This window comes from Arachis hypogaea, chromosome 20 (assembly GCF_003086295.3).
Source record: "Arachis hypogaea cultivar Tifrunner chromosome 20, arahy.Tifrunner.gnm2.J5K5, whole genome shotgun sequence".
Classification (NCBI taxonomy): domain Eukaryota; kingdom Viridiplantae; phylum Streptophyta; class Magnoliopsida; order Fabales; family Fabaceae; genus Arachis; species Arachis hypogaea.
The window spans coordinates 11,006,229-11,023,338 of NC_092055.1; the positions used below are offsets into that span (position 1 = coordinate 11,006,229).

Sequence of the window (17,110 nt, forward strand, 5' to 3'; positions counted from 1 at the left end):
AAAAAAAATCAGCAAGTAGAACTGGAACAATGGCTGCAACTCAAATGTAGTTGCTTTGGACAAAGGAGTTTTTTGGCTTTGGTTTTCTCATTTGGACCTGTAGATTTCTGATTGGAGTTTAAAAGATTGTTGTTATCATTTAAGACTATGTTTATGGTATTGTAATTTAGATATGTACTCCTGTGGTTTGGATTTAGCTGATTAATATTTTGATGTAGACATCTGTTTTGATGCCTATAGGCATAGACATGTTTGCTATTTTGCAAGGTGAAATTGTAGTTTGCTGTTTAAGCCTCTGGCTTCATGACTTGTGTTTCAATTTGTTGTTAATGATAGATTATCATAGTTATGCTTACTTATTGTTCATAATGAATTAGATCTTCAGTTTGTTTTGTTGCCGGAATTGTACTAGAAATAAAATTGAACCAACCATTTGTATTAATAACCTTGAAAAAACCCTTTGTATTCAGATACTAGTAAAAATGAAATTGACAACACAGCCTTCTACTTAGAGGAAATTACAACTACTGATTAAATGTCTTAATGAATAAACACAGAATACATATACTTATCCCTAAGCATACATACTGCATCCATTTTCTAATGTTCTGTAACTCTTGATTAATCCCATCAATTGTCTGCAACATCTTCTTCATTTCTTCTTCTACCTTCCAGTTGCTTTCTTCTGCAAACCTCCATTTGCTTTCTTCACTCTGTTCCTGAATTCCACAATCTCTTCCAGCATCAACAACTTCATCAGCCCAAATGAAATAGTCACACCTCAATTCAACCTTCTGCATCATGAATTCGACGACAAATTTTAACCATTTTGCAGAAAATTAACATTTGTCATCATAAACAAAATCAGAATTCACATACCTCCCATAATGGACAACGAAGAAACAATCTTCCAGGGTTCCACTCTGTAGCAGACTCTGTAGCAGACTCAAGCATCACTGCGTCAAGTCCATGCAGGCACTTGCCATTGTTGTAGTCAAACTTCTTCTTCTTCCTATTTTTTGGCGTAAAAGACGAGCATGAAGTATATTCTTCCTTCGTTGAGACTGTGACATTTTCATACATTATAGTTTACAAACCCTTGTTACAACAGAAAGGACGAAGATGTACAAAGAAAAATGAAGAGGGTGAAGGAAGATTTTTTTAGGGTTCATATGGTTCGAAGAAGGGAGAGGATGAAGAGTGATTTGATTATTCCCTTTTCTTATATTTATTTCAACAAATTTCATAATTAATATTTCTATTTTCCACAGTGTCACCTCAAATTGGCCACATCATACAATACCGTGCCACCTGGTCTCCACCACCGCCGGAAAATTTACTCAGGTCACGGAATGGTAGAATTGACAACGGAATTTTATATTCATGTGTACAAATGACTCATTAAAAAATTGAGGAGTACATTTGTACTCCGTGTGAAAATCCGGGTGTACTTTTGTCTATTTTTCCTATTAAATAAATAAAATAATTGAGGTTGGTTGCTTTTTAAGCTTTACTTCATCAACTACATTTAAGGCAGCTTTGGAGTCCGGTTAGAGAGAGAGAGAGTGAGAAGCTGTAAGAGAGAGAGAGAGAGAGAGAGAGAGAGCATTCTCTGACCTAAAAGCCTCTGTCTTTCAGCTTCCTTGTTTGTCTCTGATTCATAAAAAACGTCACTTTTCTCATAGATTTCATATCTGAAAACTGTCCCTGCCAATGCTTCAGCTATGGATCTCTCCTATTTCAATCTGGGTACATTCCTCTCTTTCTCAAATCCATTGTTTTCAACTTCTCCTCTCTTTTTTCGTCATCGGGTTCACTTCAAAACTGGACTTTTTTTTTTGCCCCGTTATATGGATTCATGTTCATAATGCTGAGAAAAACTCATGAGTTTTCAGCTTCTCAAATCTGTGTTTACAACCTTTTTGGGAAGGGAAATGGGTGGTAATGTGATGATTAGCTTCCTGTGTTTATAAGAGGCAAACTTTTAAGGATATTGTGGGATTTCAAATTCAGTGGGCTTTTAGTTAATCATGTTTAACATTTTCTTCTGGTTTTCAGGTAAAGGGTGGTGATGTTCTGATCTAGCTTGGTACCAAATCCAACGCTTATGAGGTACTATTTCAGTATTTCTTGCTCCCTTCCTTTTCTTTTGGTTCATCATCTTTGTGTTAGCAAAAATAGCCAAAAGAAAATGAGAGTGGAAATATTTTTTATTTTTAAATTCATATAATCCCAAAAATTAGCTGGTGAATTGGTGATAGCTCTGCCATATTTATTTACTTATTTATTATATATAATTGATAATTGATTTTTTACCTAATAAGATTAGATTATAAGACCCAGTTATGATTTAAGTAAGAAAACTATTATATTCCTATACCTGCATTTGCAACAATATCATCATGATAATGCTGTTTGAGTATTCCTTCCTGAAGGGGGTAGCCAAATATCTAATCTTGAACCACTGCTTCGTTTTGACATTTCATCATCTACTTTAAAGACTTAAAATTGTATAGTTTGAAGAAGTTGATCTAAATATCCATTGATATCACATGTGTCTGAGTCTTTATTGGTGGGAAAGATGAAGATATATATACAGTCTTGAGCTGAAAGACTGAAACTCTCCTGTTTTGGCAGCCATATGCATGCTGTGCTTGGATACAGTTCTTTTCAACTTCAAAGAAGATACATACATTCATAGTTATTCTTGAGATTGACCAGAACAATGTCATTCCGAAGCATAGTTCGGGATGTGAGGGATAGTATTGGGAGCTTATCTAGGCGCAGTTTTGATGTTAGGCTGACCGGCCATCATAGAGGAAAATCTCATGGATCGGTACAGGATTTGCATGACCAGCCTCTAGTAATTCAAAATAGTCGCTGGGCAAGCTTACCCCCAGAACTACTGTATGATGTCATTAGACGGCTGGAGGAGAGTGAGAACACATGGCCTGCTCGAAAGCACGTTGTTGCATGTTCTGCAGTTTGCCAGTCTTGGAGGAGGATGTGCAAGGAAATTGTTAAGAGCCCTGAGTTCTGTGGCAAACTTACATTTCCTGTGTCCCTGAAGCAGGTTAGCTTTGTCATTTCCATGTAGCTGGTGCTCTATTCTCTCTATTAAATATTAACTAACATATTACATTTCTCATATGTGTGGAGGATCTGGAACTAACATTGATACTTGATTCGGTTATTTGAAGCAATACCTTGACTTCTTTTGTTTTTAATTCTTTTTGTTTTCAGCCTGGGCCACGAGATGGAATTATTCAGTGTTTCATCAAAAGAGATAAATCTAATTCAACATATCACCTATTCCTCTGTCTCAGCCCTGGTAAAATTTCTTTCCATTTGTTGTACACGTGGACTACATATTGCTTGCGTTTATGCCTTTTTTGTGATCGGATGCTTCTAGTGTGACTATGTAAATTTTGACTTCAGTTCAAATAGTTCAGGCTGTTGAAGCTTCTGATTTTGACTTCAGACTTCTGATTTTGTATATGTTTGCATTGATACATGATCTATATGCTTACAATATGAAATTATAAATTACTAGTAAGAGAGTGCTGGACATGGTTGATCAAGGTCAAAATTTCCATATTTTTTTTTCTTTGTTTAAATCGGCATTTACTTAGTGTTCTGAGTATGAAACTCGGATAGTTTCATAATTTTAGTTCCCATATGTTATTTGTTTCCCTTCCCCATTAGGAGTCTAGGATCTTATTATCTGATAATTGTTTACTTGGGGGGGCACACTTAACCAGGTTTCTTTGCCACTTAAATAAACATTATAAATTTTTGGATGTTGATCAGGTGAAATAAGTTTAGGTATCTGCACTACTTGGGGTTGAAAACTATTACACATTTATATATTTGGAAATATTTTTCATTCTATTAAATTATAATTTCTGATGTCAGTTTCTCCAGTGTTTGCATATCTTCTCAATTCATCATTAATTGCTTTCTTGATTTGTTGAAATGGCTTGAATATGTGTTTATGATCATGTTACATACTAAATTGAAACCTTAAGAACAGTATATTGTCTGCCATATTTTGGTCTATAATACTGAACCCATTCCATTTTTTCTTTTCCTTTTTTTGGTTTCCTTGGACTTTTGCAGCTTTGTTAGTTGAAAATGGAAAATTCCTCCTTTCTGCTAAGAGGATGCGGAGAACTACTTACACAGAGTATGTTATTTCTATGGATGCTGACAACATCTCAAGATCAAGTAACACATACATTGGAAAGCTGCGGTGAGTTTACTGCTTATTGTTATTTTCTTTGATTATGTAATATGTTATTTTATCTTCTTTTTTGTGTATTTCTTCCTTTTAACTCGAGAAACTTTCTTGTAATTTCATACACCAGATCAAACTTCATTGGAACGAAATTCATTATATTCGATACACAGCCTCCATATTCCTCTGCCCATATATGCCCTCCTGAAGGAACTGGGAGAACGAGCCGCAGATTTTATTCCAAAAAGGTCTCTCCAAAGGTTCCATCTGGAAGTTACAACATAGCTCAGGTAACATATGAATTAAATGTCCTTGGGACACGGGGCCCAAGGAAGATGCACTGCATCATGCATTCAATACCGGCCGCAGCACTTGACGCCGGCGGCAGTGTTCCTGGCCAACCAGAGCTGCTCCCCCGTTCCCTGGAGGACTCATTTCGGAGCATCTCATTTTCCAAGTCTCTAGATCACTCTATTGAGTTCAGCAGCTCACGATTTTCTGATATCGGTGGATCTGTTGCCAATGAGGATGATGAGGGCAAGATAAGACCCTTGGTTCTTAAAAACAAGCCTCCAAGATGGCATGAACAATTACAATGTTGGTGCCTCAATTTCCGGGGAAGGGTGACAGTTGCATCTGTTAAGAACTTTCAGTTGATTGCCGCCACCCAGCCTGCTGCCGGTGTGCCCACGCCATCTCAACCAACTCCACCGGATCACGACAAGATTATCCTGCAGTTCGGCAAAGTTGGGAAAGATATGTTCACCATGGATTACCGGTATCCCCTATCAGCATTCCAAGCTTTTGCAATATGCTTGAGCAGCTTTGACACCAAATTGGCCTGTGAATAGTTGAATCATGAAGATATCTCTAAGAAAAAGCTAATCAAATTATCATTTCTCTTATTACCAGTGTATGACACAATTGTAATTCTAGTGTATCCCGCTGTAACATGGTTTTAGAGCATTTTTAACTTGCTGTGTTTCATTCCCCAGTTGATTCATGCGTGTCAACGCCATGTTATCCTTTCTACCAACAGATTATTATCATTTTAACACATTTTTAGGTTCTGTTTCCTTCCAAAATGTATGCTGGTGTTTTCTGAGGTGTATCACGGGGTGCTGCTTGTGGTTATATATTACAAACAGGGCACTGAATAAAAAGTGATATCAAAGTTGTTTGCGAATCATGGGTACTCGGGTGATATGTAATTAGAATTTTGTTTTTTTTTTATAAATACCCTGAAGTTGTTAAATATTGTAAGGGCAGTACGAGGTGCCGGGGCCGGGGGAAAGGAGGACTAAAGAGAGAGAATATGCTAACAACGAGTCCAAATTTGGACAATGCATTTGTTAGTGTGTTTTCAGAGTCCAAAGTTTAGTTTTCATTGGTGACCAATTCTGATTTTAGTTGAGCGTAAAGTTTAACAGTCAAATGTCTAATGTAGGTGGAAACTCAGGTACAGTAAAGTTGATAGCTGAAAGTCGTTACATGATTTAACTAAATTTTCATCTGACAGTTCTCAACTATCAACTTCACGTGACTGTACCTGAGTTTTCACCTCTTATGTATTTGGTGAAAAATATATGTATTTTAAATAACAACAATGCATTGAAATTCTTCAGAATATATTATCTATCGTTTAATAATAATAATTATTATTAATAACATATATAATTTATTTAATAGTTGTTTATTTTTACTTTTAAATTGATATTTTTCACACTCAAAAAAAAGTATCTCTGTTCAAAGAAACGGTTTTGCTGAAAATTTAACTCCTTTTTTTCCACCAACAATTTCTCTATTCTAGATTTGATATCATGGGTGATGTTGGTTAGAAATGGAATCTAATTCAATATAAAATATAAATAATTAAGATTTTGATTAGTTCTAGTTTAAATTGGATAAGATTGGAAGACAATTTTTTATTAAATTGATTTGAATTTAAACATTTCGATACATACGATTTTAAACTGAGTAAAGATATATCTACCAAAATAAAAAGTTAAAAATCGATCAAATATATTTAGTGTGTTTTGGGGCTATTAAATCGCTAAAAAAATATATTTTTCAATTAAAAAAATATTTTTTTTTTATTTTTTAGTGTGTTTGACAAATTAATAGAAATAAAAGCATTAGAAAAAACAAAAAAAAATATTTTTTTGAAAAGTTACAATTTATATTTTAAAAAAAGAAAGATATTTTTCATATAATAAATAAATAAATAAATACTTTAATCTTATTTTCTCCCAACATAATTAATAAATAAAAAAATCTTTTTACATAAGATATCCAAACATAAAATCACTTTTACTTTCATAAAAGATCTTTTAAAAAAAATATTTAAAATAAAATCTTTTCTAAAAATAGTTTCCAAACACACCCTTAAATACTATATATAATCAGCTCGAAGTTTAGGGCTAGCGTCATTCTTTTCTTTTTGTTGTTTGAATTTTTCCTTGTGACTTATATGGCCGAAATTGATCGATGGTCGAACCTGCATCCTGATCTTCTGTATCAAATTACAGAGCATCTGTATTCCTATCATGATTCCATTCGACTTTGATTGGTTTGTAAGGAATGGAACTCTAAATTTTCAAGCATTCCAAATCATAAAAGAAACTCGTGGCTGTTGTTACCTGGCACTACTCACGACTCTTGTTTGAGCCATATTTTTGAAAAAGAGTAGATCTACCATGTTATGTTGCCCATATCCTGATATACCTTAATTGCAGCAAGAACAAGTATATGATTGGTTGTGTTGACGGCAATTTGTTAATGATAGTTAAACATGATTCTGAGGCTATGGAATTGCTCCATATGTGCAATAAATTTGATGTGTTCAAGAATTTAAAGGAATGGTCAAGAATACATAGTTTAGAGGATTATGCAGTAATGATTGGATATAATTCCTCTATTTAAATGTTTCCTGGCAATTCCCCTTATTGCAAGGGAAATCATGTATACTCCACAGACAACCAAGTGGAGTTGCACACTCTTGGCAAACCCAGCCTGCGAGATATGGGCATCTTAAACTTGGAAGATACAAACATCAACAAAATATCACCAAATGTGGAATGGTTGTATCCTCCAACTTGGTTGTTACTCTAATGGAGTACTACTTTTTTTTTTGTGGCTATTATCTACCAGAATTTGTTAGTGTTTTTTCTTGCACTTATAAAGTTACGGGAAAAGGATAGATAGGTCCCTGACTTTTTAAATTTTTGACAAATACATCCCTAATAAAATTTAAGTACAAAAAAGTCACTGACTTTAACAAACGGAGGACAATTTAATCATTCCGTCTATTTGCCTCTCATACACCAAACGGAACTAGCTGACGTGGTTGAAACGGTGTCCAGGTGTCCGTTACGGTACCACGCTGGAAGGGAAATAAAGTTCGAAGGACAAATAAGTCCTTGACGTCGTTTTACAAATAAAGTTCGAAGGACAAATAGGTCCTTGAAAATTTAGTTCATTATGCTTCTATTATGAGAATTTAGTTTATAAAATTATGCTTGTATTTTGAAATCTAGTTAACTTGTTGAATTCTGCAATTTAGATTAGTTGTATTAAAATTGAAGAAATTGGGCTTGTTCTGTTTCTACTTTTTTTTCTTAAATTGCATTAGTTCAGTTTTCTCACATTAGTTAGCATTAGTTAGAATTAGTGTATTTGTGTATTTTATTAGAATTTGTTAAATTGCATTAGTTCAGTTTTCATCGTACCAGTGGCATTAGTTAGCATCAGTTCATTTATGCATGAAGTTAGCATTAGTTCACTTGTGCATCATTCATGTATTAAGTTAGCATTAGTGTATTTGTGTATTATATTAGAACTAGTATTTTCATCTGTAATAAATAATTCTGATTTTCAGCAGTTGAGCCTAAAGTTTAACAGTCAAGTATCTTATGTATTTGGTAAAAAATATCTGTATTTTAAATAACAACAATGCATTGAAATTCTTCAAAATACATTATCTATCGTTTAATAACAATAATTATTAATACTAATAGATATAATTTATTTAATAGTTGTTTATTTTTACTTTTAAAATGATATTTTTCACTCTCAAAAAAAAAGTATCTCTGTTCAAAAAAACGGTTTTGCTGAAAATTTAACTCATTTTTTTCACCAACAATTTCTCTATTTTAGATTTGATATCATGGGTGATGTTGGTTAGAAATGGAATCTAATTCAATATAAAATATAAATAATTAAGATTTTGATTAGTTCTAGTTAGAATTGGATAAGATTGGAAGACAATTTTTTATTAAATTGATTTGAATTTAAACACTCTGATACATACGATTTTAAACTGAGTAAAGATATATCTACCAAAATAAAAAGTTAAAAATCGATTAAAGATATTTAGTGTGTTTGACAAATTAATAGAAGTAAAAGCATTAGAAAAAATAAAAAAAAATATTTTTTTTTGAAAAGTTATAATTTATATTTTTTTGAAAATATTTTTTTATAAAAAAAAGATATTTTTCATGTAATAAATAAATAAATAAATACTTTTATCTTATTTTCCCCAAACATAAATTAATAGATAAAAAAATCTTTTTACATAAGATATCCAAATATAAAATTATTTTTACTTTCATAAAAGATCTTTTAAAAAAATATTTAAAATAAAATCTTTTCTAAAAATGGTTTCCAAACACACCCTTAAATACTATATATAAATATAATCAGCTCGAAGTTGAGGGCTAGCGTCATTCTTTTCTTTTTGTTGTTTGAATTTTTCCTTGTGACTTATATGGCCAAAATTGATCGATGATCGAACCTACATCCTGATCTTTTGTATCAAATTACAGAGCATCTGTATTCCTACCATGATTCCATTCGACTTCGATTGGTTTGTAAGGAATGGAACTCTAAACTTTCAAGTATTCCAAATCATAAAAGAAACCCGTGGCTGTTATTACCTAACACTACTCACGACTCTTGTTTGAGCCATATTCTTGAAAAGGAACAGATCTACCACGTTATGTTGCCCATATCCTGCCTACCTTAATTGCAACAGGAACAAGTATATAATTGATTGTGTTGACGGCAGTTTGTTAATGATAGTTAAACATGATTCGGAGGCTATGGAAATGCTCCACATGTGCATTAAATTTGATGTGTTCAAGAATTCAAAGAAATGGTCAAGAATACATAGTTTAGAGGATTATGCAGTAATGATTAGATATAATTCCTCTATTCAAATGTTTCCTGGAAATTCCCCCTTATTGCAAGGGAATCATATATACTACATAGACAACCAAGTGGAGTTATACACTCCTGACAAACCCAGCCTGCGAAATACGGGAATCTTAAACTTGGAAGATACAAACACCAACAAAATACTACCAAATGTGGAATGGTTGTGTCCTCCAATTTGGTTGTTACTCTATTGGAGTACTCCTTTTTTTTATGACTATTATCTACCAGAGTTTTTTAGTATTTTTTCTTGCACTTATAAGGTTATGGGAAAAGGACAGATAGGTTCCTGACTTTTTAAATTTGTGACAAATACATCCCTGACAAAATTTAAATACAAAAAAATTCATAACTTTAACAAACGGAGGACAATTTAATCCTTCTGTCTATTTGCCTCTCATACACCAAACGGAACTGGCTGACGTGGTTGAAAGAGTGTCCATGTGTCCGTTACGATGCCACGCTAGAAGGGGAATAAAGTTCGAAGGACAAATAGGTCCTTGAGAATTTAGTTCATTATACTTCTATTATGAGAATTTAGTTTATAAAATTATGCTTGTATTTTGAAATCTAGTTAACTTGTTGTATTCTGTAATTTAGATTATTTGTATTAAAATTGCAGAAACTGGATTTGTTCTGTTTCTATTTTTTTTCTTAAATTGCATTTGTTCAGTTTTCTCACATTAGTTAGCATTAGTGCATTTATGTATTCTATTAGAATTTGTTAAATTGCATTAGTTCAGTTTTCATCGTACCAGTGGCATTAGTTAGCATCAGTTCATTTATACATAAAGTTAGTATTAGCTCACTTGTGCATCATTCATGTATTAAGTTAGCATTAATACATTTGTGTATTATATTAGAACTAGTATTTTTATCCGTAATAAACAATTCTAATTTTTAGTAGTTGAGCCTAAAGTTTAACAGTCAAGTGTCTTATGTATTTGGTGAAAAATATCTGTATTTTAAATAACAACAACGCATTAAAATTCTTCAGAATATATTATCTATCGTTTAATAACAATAATTATTATTAATAATAGATATAATTTATTTAATAGTTGTTTATTTTTACTTTTAAATTGATATTTTTCACACTAAAAAAAAGTATCTCTGTTCAAAGAAACGATTTTGCTGAAAATTTAACTCATTTTTTTCCACCAACAATTTCTCTATTCTAGATTTGATATCATGGGTGATGTTGGTTAGAAATGGAATCTAATTCAATATAAAATATAAATAATTAAGATTTTAATTAGTTCTAGTTTGAATTGGATAAGATTGGAAGACAATTTTTTATTAAATTGATTTGAATTTAAACACTCCGATACATATGATTTTAAACTGAATAAAGATATATCTACCAAAATAAAAAGTTAAAAATTGATCAAAGATATTTAGTGTGTTTTGGGGTTATTAAATTGCTAAAAAAGATATATTTTTTTAATAATTTTTTTTATTTTTTAGTGTGTTTGACAAATTAATAGAAATAAAAGCATTAGAAAAAACAAAAAAAATATTTTTTTTGAAAAGTTATAATTTATATTTTTTTTTAAATTAAAAAAAAAGATATTTTTCATATAATAAATAAATAAATAAATAAATATTTTAGTCTTATTTTCTCAAAACATAATTAATAGATAAAAAATCTTTTTACATAAGATATCCAAATATAAAATTATTTTTACTTTCATAAAAGATCTTTTAAAAAAATATTTAAAATAAAATTTTTTCTAAAGATAGTTTCCAAACACACCCTTAAATACTATATATAATCAGCTCGAAGTTAAGGACTAGCGTCATTCTTTTCTTTTTGTTGTTTGAATTTTCCTTTGTGACTTATATGGCCGAAATTGATCGATGGTCGAACCTGTATCCTGATCTTCTGTATCAAATCACAGAGTATCTGTATTCCTACTATAATTCCATTCGACTTCGATTGGTTTGTAAGGAATGGAACTCTAAACTTTAAGCATTCCAAATCATAAAAGAAATCCGTGGCTGTTGTTACCTGACACTACTCACGATTCTTGTTTGAGCCATATTCTTGAAAAGGAGCAGATCTACCACGTTATGTTGCCTATATCCTTATCTACCTTAATTACAGCAGGAACAAGTATATAATTGGTTGTGTTGACGGCAGTTTGTTAATGATAGTTAAACATGATTCTGAGGCTATGGAAATGCTCCACATGTGTAATAAATTTGGTGTTCAAGAATTCAAAGGAATGGTCAAGAATTATGCAAATGATCGGATATATGCAGTAATGATCGGATATAATTCCTTTATTCAAATGTTTCCTGGCAATTCCCCTTATTACAAGAAAAATCATATATACTACACAGACAACCAAGTGGAGTTGCACACTCCTGGCAAACCCAGCCTGTGAGATATAGGCATTTTAAACTTGGAAGATACAAACACTAACAAAATACTACCAAATGTGGAATGGTTGTGTCCTCCAACTTGGTTGTTACTCTAATGGAGTACTCATTTTTTTTGTGACTATTATCTACCAGAATTTTTTTAGTGTTTTTTCTTGCACTTATAAAGTTATGGAAAAAGGACAGATAGGTCCCTGACTTTTTAAATTTTTGACAAATACATTCCTAACAAAATTTAAATAGAAAAAAGTTCCTGCCTTTAATAAATGGAGGACAATTTAATCCTTCCGTCTATTTGCCTCTGATACACTAGACGGAACTGGCTGACGTGGTTGAAACGGTGTCCATGTGTCTATTACGGTGCCACGCTGAAAGGGGAATAAAGCTTGAAGGAAATATAAGTCCTTGACGTCATTTTCCAAATAAAGTTCGAACCAGTGGCATTAGTTAGTATCAGTTCATTTATGCATCAAGTTAGCATTAGTTCACTTGTGTATCATTCATGTATTAAGTTAGCATTAGTGCATTTGTGTATTATATTAGAACTAGTATTTTTATCTGTAATAAACAATTCTGATTTTCAGTAGTTGAGCCTAAAGTTTAAAAGTCAAGTATCTTATGTATTTGGTAAAAAACATCTGTATTTTAAATAACAACGCATTGAAATTCTTCAAAATAAATTATCTATCGTTTAATAACAATAATTATTATTAATAACAAATATAATTTATTTAATATTTGTTTATTTTTACTTTTAAATTGATATTTTTCACACTAAAAAAAAGTATCTCTATTCAAAGAAACGGTTTTGCTGAAAATTTAACTCATTTTTTTTCACCAACAATTTCTCTTTTCTAGATTTGATATCATGGGTGATGTTAGTTAGAAATGGAATCTAATTCAATATAAAATATAAATAATTAAGATTTTGATTAGTTCTAGTTTGAATTGGATAAGATTGGAAGACAATTTTTTATTAAATTGATTTGAATTTAAACACTCTGATACATACGATTTTAAACTGAGTAAAAATATATCTACCAAAATAAAAAGTTAAAAATCGATCAAAGATATTTAGTGTGTTTTGGGCTATTAAATCGCTAAAAAAATATATTTTTTAATAAAAAATATTTTTTATTTTTAAGTGTGTTTGACAAATTAATAGAAGTAAAAGCATTAGAAAAAACAAAAAATTTTTTTGAAAAGTTACAATTTATATTTTTTTAAAAGATCTTTTTTTATAAAAAAAAAAGATATTTTTCATATAATAAATAAATAAATAAATACTATTATCTTATTTTCTCCAAACATAATTAATAGATAAATTTTTTTTTTTACATAAGATATCCAAACATAAAATCACTTTTACTTTCATAAAAGATCTTTTAAAAAAATATTTAAAATAAAATTTTCTCAAAAAATGGTTTCCAAACACACCCTTAAATACTATATATAATCAGCTCGAAGTTGAGGGCTAGCGTCATTCTTTTCTTTTCTTTTTGTTGTTTGAATTTTCCTTTGTGACTTATATGGCCAAAGTTGAACGATGGTCGAACCTACATCCTGATCTTCTGTATCAAATCATAGAGCATCTGTATTCCTACCATGATTTCATTCGACTTTGATTGGTTTGCAAGGAATGGAACTCTAAACTTTCAAGCATTCCAAATCATAAAAGAAATCCGTGACTGTTGTTACCTGGCACTACTCACGACTCATGTTTGAGCCATATTATTGAAAAAGAGCAGATCTACCACGTTATGTTGCCTATATCCTGATCTACCTTAATTGCAGCAAGAACAAGTATATAATTGGTTGTGTTGACGGCAGTTTGTTAATGATAGTTAAATATGATTCTGAGGCTATGAAAATACTCCACATGTGTAATAAATTTGATGTGTTCAAGAATTTAAAGGAATGGTCAAGAATACATAGTTTAGAGGATTATGCAGTAATGATTGGATATAATTCCTCTATTCAAATGTTTTCTGGCAATTTCCCTTATTGCAAGAGAAATCATATATACTACACAGACAACCAAGTGGAGTTGCACACTCCTGACAAATCCAGGGAGATATGGGTGATGACAAGTCATCTTAGCCTAGTTTCACTAGCCTTTTTCTTTTGTTTTCAATAGAATTATGCACTTTCTTGAGCCATAAGCAAGCCAATTGGGTAGATTTTCATGCTTCCTTTGATTTAATCAACCATGTATGGATTCATGCTATTTCATGAGGTTTTATGCTATAATTGTCACATATTATGAAAGAATGAATATCTCATGGTTTTGAGCATAGCTTTGATGTGTTTGGTTGATTAATGATAGGTGAAGAAAGCTTGGAGAAAGGTTGAAACAAGAAGGAATGGCTAGGAGGAAGAGAGGACAAAAAGTTTGAGCAAAAGTTTGCCTCAAACTTTAGCTCAAACTTTTGGATTAATTGAAAATGAACCAGGAAGCAAAAAGCTGGACCAAAAGTTAGCCTCAAACTTTTTGGCTAACTTTTGGGCAAAAAGCTGGAGCAAAAGTTAGCCTCAAACTTTTTGGCTAACTTTTGGGCAAAAGCTGGAGCAAAAGTTAGCCTCAAACTTTTTGGCTAACTTTTGGCATCACAAATCAACACCCTGGAGAGCAAAAGTTTGCGCCAACGTTAGCCCCTAACTTTTTGGCTAACGTTGGCGCATGAAAAACACACCCTGGATGAGCAAAAGTTTGCGCCAACGTTAGCCCCTAACTTTTTGGCTAACGTTGGCGCCATGAGTGTGCTAGGGGAGGCCAACGTTGGAGCAAAAGTTTGACCCCTAACTTTTTCCCCAACGTTGGTATCAGCAAAGAAGGGTGGCTGATGTGAAAAGTTGGAGTAAAAGTTAGCCTCAAACTTTTACTCCAACTTTTACTCAAGCTTTCATGATTCCAAACCCGGTTCAATTCGGTTCTTCTCCAAACTCCAAGAGCAATCAACCAAGGCCTCTATCAACCCAATTCCATCAAGAGCAAAGGCCCAATTGAAGGCTTGAAGACCATTTGAAGAAAGTGTATAAATAGCATAGGATTTAAGTTTTTAGGAGAGCTTTTCCTTTTAGTTTTCATAGAGAGTTTTCGGAGAGCTATTGGTATTGAGTGAATTTTAATTTCTAAGTCTCGGGGAAGGAGAATTGAATTCCCTTCCTCTTAGTTTTCTTGCTTTCAATTTCAATTACAATTGTCTTGGATCTTGGGTTGGAGAATTGAAGGAATTCTGTTTCAGTCTCATCCTAAGATCTCTCTATTTCATTTTACTGCACAATTGAATTTCCATTTCTATTAATTGCTTCTGTTTCTACTCTTTCTGCACTTTACATTTCTTTAATATCTTTGCAATTGCTCTTGTTGGATCTAGGAAGGCATTGAGATCTAGACTTGGTTATCTAGTCTCTTGGGTCCTGAGATCTGGATTCTCATTTTCAATTCTCTGTTTAATGCTTTTCATGCTCATTTATATTTCTGTTTTAAGATCCGGTTCAATCCAAGTTATTTTCTACTCCTCTGCTTGTTGAATTTTACTTTCCTTTGTTTAATTTCTGCAAATCCAATTCCCAATTCCCTTTACAATTCAAGCCATTTACATTTCTTGCACTTTAAGATTCTGCAATTTACATTTCTTGCGTTCTAAGTTTCTGCCATTTAATTTCTTGTTCTTTAAGATTCAGCACTTTAAATTTCAGTTCTCTTTAATTTCATGCAATTTACCCATTCCCTTTACTTCCCATGTAATTTAATTTCTGCAAATCACAATTCACTCAACCAAATCTTGATTCGCTTGACTAAATCAACCACTAAACTAAAATTGCTCAATCCTTCAATCCCTGTGGGATCGACCTCACTCCCGTGAGTTATTATTACTTGATGCGACCCGGTGCACTTGCCGGTGAGTTTTGTGTCGGATCGTTTTCCGCACATCAATGGGCACCTTAAACTTGGAAGGAGTTGAAACCCATTTTGGCCCCTCAAATTTGGAATCGGCCTTAATTTTGACCCCAAATTTTTAGTTACCTAATTAACACCCCCAAATATTGGATCGTGCCTCACGTTTGTCCCTGTAGTTATCTCCATTAACGGAGAGCTGATGTGGCACATTAAGTTGACACGGTATGCATCTACGTAGCACCCAACTTACCAGAATAAATGCATGATGAGTGAATTATGTGGCAAAAAATTATTTTCACTTAATTTGACTTCTACGTAGATGTTAAAACCTAATTTGCATGGACTCATATTGAGTGAAAACAACTTTTACCACATCATTCACTCATTACACATCCATTCTGGCAAGTTGGGTGCCACGTAAATACACATCGTGTCAACTTAACGTGTCACATCAGCTTTTCGTTAACGGAAATAATTATAGGGACAAACATGAGGCACGATCCAATATTTGGAGGTGTTAATTGGATAACTAAAAATTTGAAAGTTAAAATTAAGGCCAACTTCAAATTTCAGGAGTCAAAATAGGTTTCAACTCAACTTAAAAAATACAAACACCAACAAAATACTACAAAATGTGAAATAATTGTGTCCTCCAATTTAGTTGTTACCTTAATGGAGTACTCCTTTTTTTTTGTGATTATTATCTACCAAAATTTTTTAATATTTTTTCTTGCACTTATAAAATTATTTTTTAGTCTTACTATTTTATAGGATTTAGCTAAAAATAGTTAAAATTAAAACTTCAGGATTTTTTTAACGTATTGAAAATTTAAAAAGTTTGTATAATTTATTTGGATTTCTTACTTATAATATCTTTATCACATTTGTTTTTAGGTTGATAATAAAAAAATAAATTCTTATAAATATTAGAGTCGAACGTGTATTTCTGTGTAGATTTAAAAAATAATAATTTAGAATTGTTTTCTTTTTATTCGTTAAAATTTTTTATAATGGAATATGATGCTTCTTTGCATCATAGAGGATACTTATTTTATTTTTTAAATTTTTAACTATCATTTAGTTTTCTATAAATATTTTTTTATATATAAAAAATATTAGTGATTGATTTTTTTTATCTATAGTTTTTTTATATAAAATATCAATTTATCCACGGTCATCACCATCACCAGCCAAGTTAGTGGCTCATTTGTTTGGACATGGATTCTTTGAATGTTGTTTATAGTTATGAAAATTTTGTGTGTTTTTAATTAATACGGAGTGATTTTTTTTTTAAATTCCAAAACATAAATTGGAGGAAAAAAAATGATGGTCCAATTTGAGGAGAGTTAAATTTAAATTTTGGAAGATTGGTT

At 31.8% G+C, this 17,110-nt stretch overlaps 1 protein-coding gene across 1 annotated transcript; it reads left to right on the forward strand.

Annotated features, from left to right (window-relative positions):
* Nucleotides 1-1,505: 1,505 nt before the first annotated feature.
* Nucleotides 1,506-5,423, forward strand: LOC112782987 (tubby-like F-box protein 8). The gene is made up of 6 exons (XM_025825695.3): nucleotides 1,506-1,749; nucleotides 2,059-2,112; nucleotides 2,638-3,073; nucleotides 3,244-3,331; nucleotides 4,120-4,252; nucleotides 4,368-5,423. The coding sequence occupies exons 3-6, from the start codon at nucleotides 2,726-2,728 to the stop codon at nucleotides 5,086-5,088; spliced, it is 1,290 nt and encodes a 429-aa protein (XP_025681480.1). The 5' UTR covers nucleotides 1,506-1,749; nucleotides 2,059-2,112; nucleotides 2,638-2,725; the 3' UTR covers nucleotides 5,089-5,423.
* Nucleotides 5,424-17,110: the final 11,687 nt, after the last annotated feature.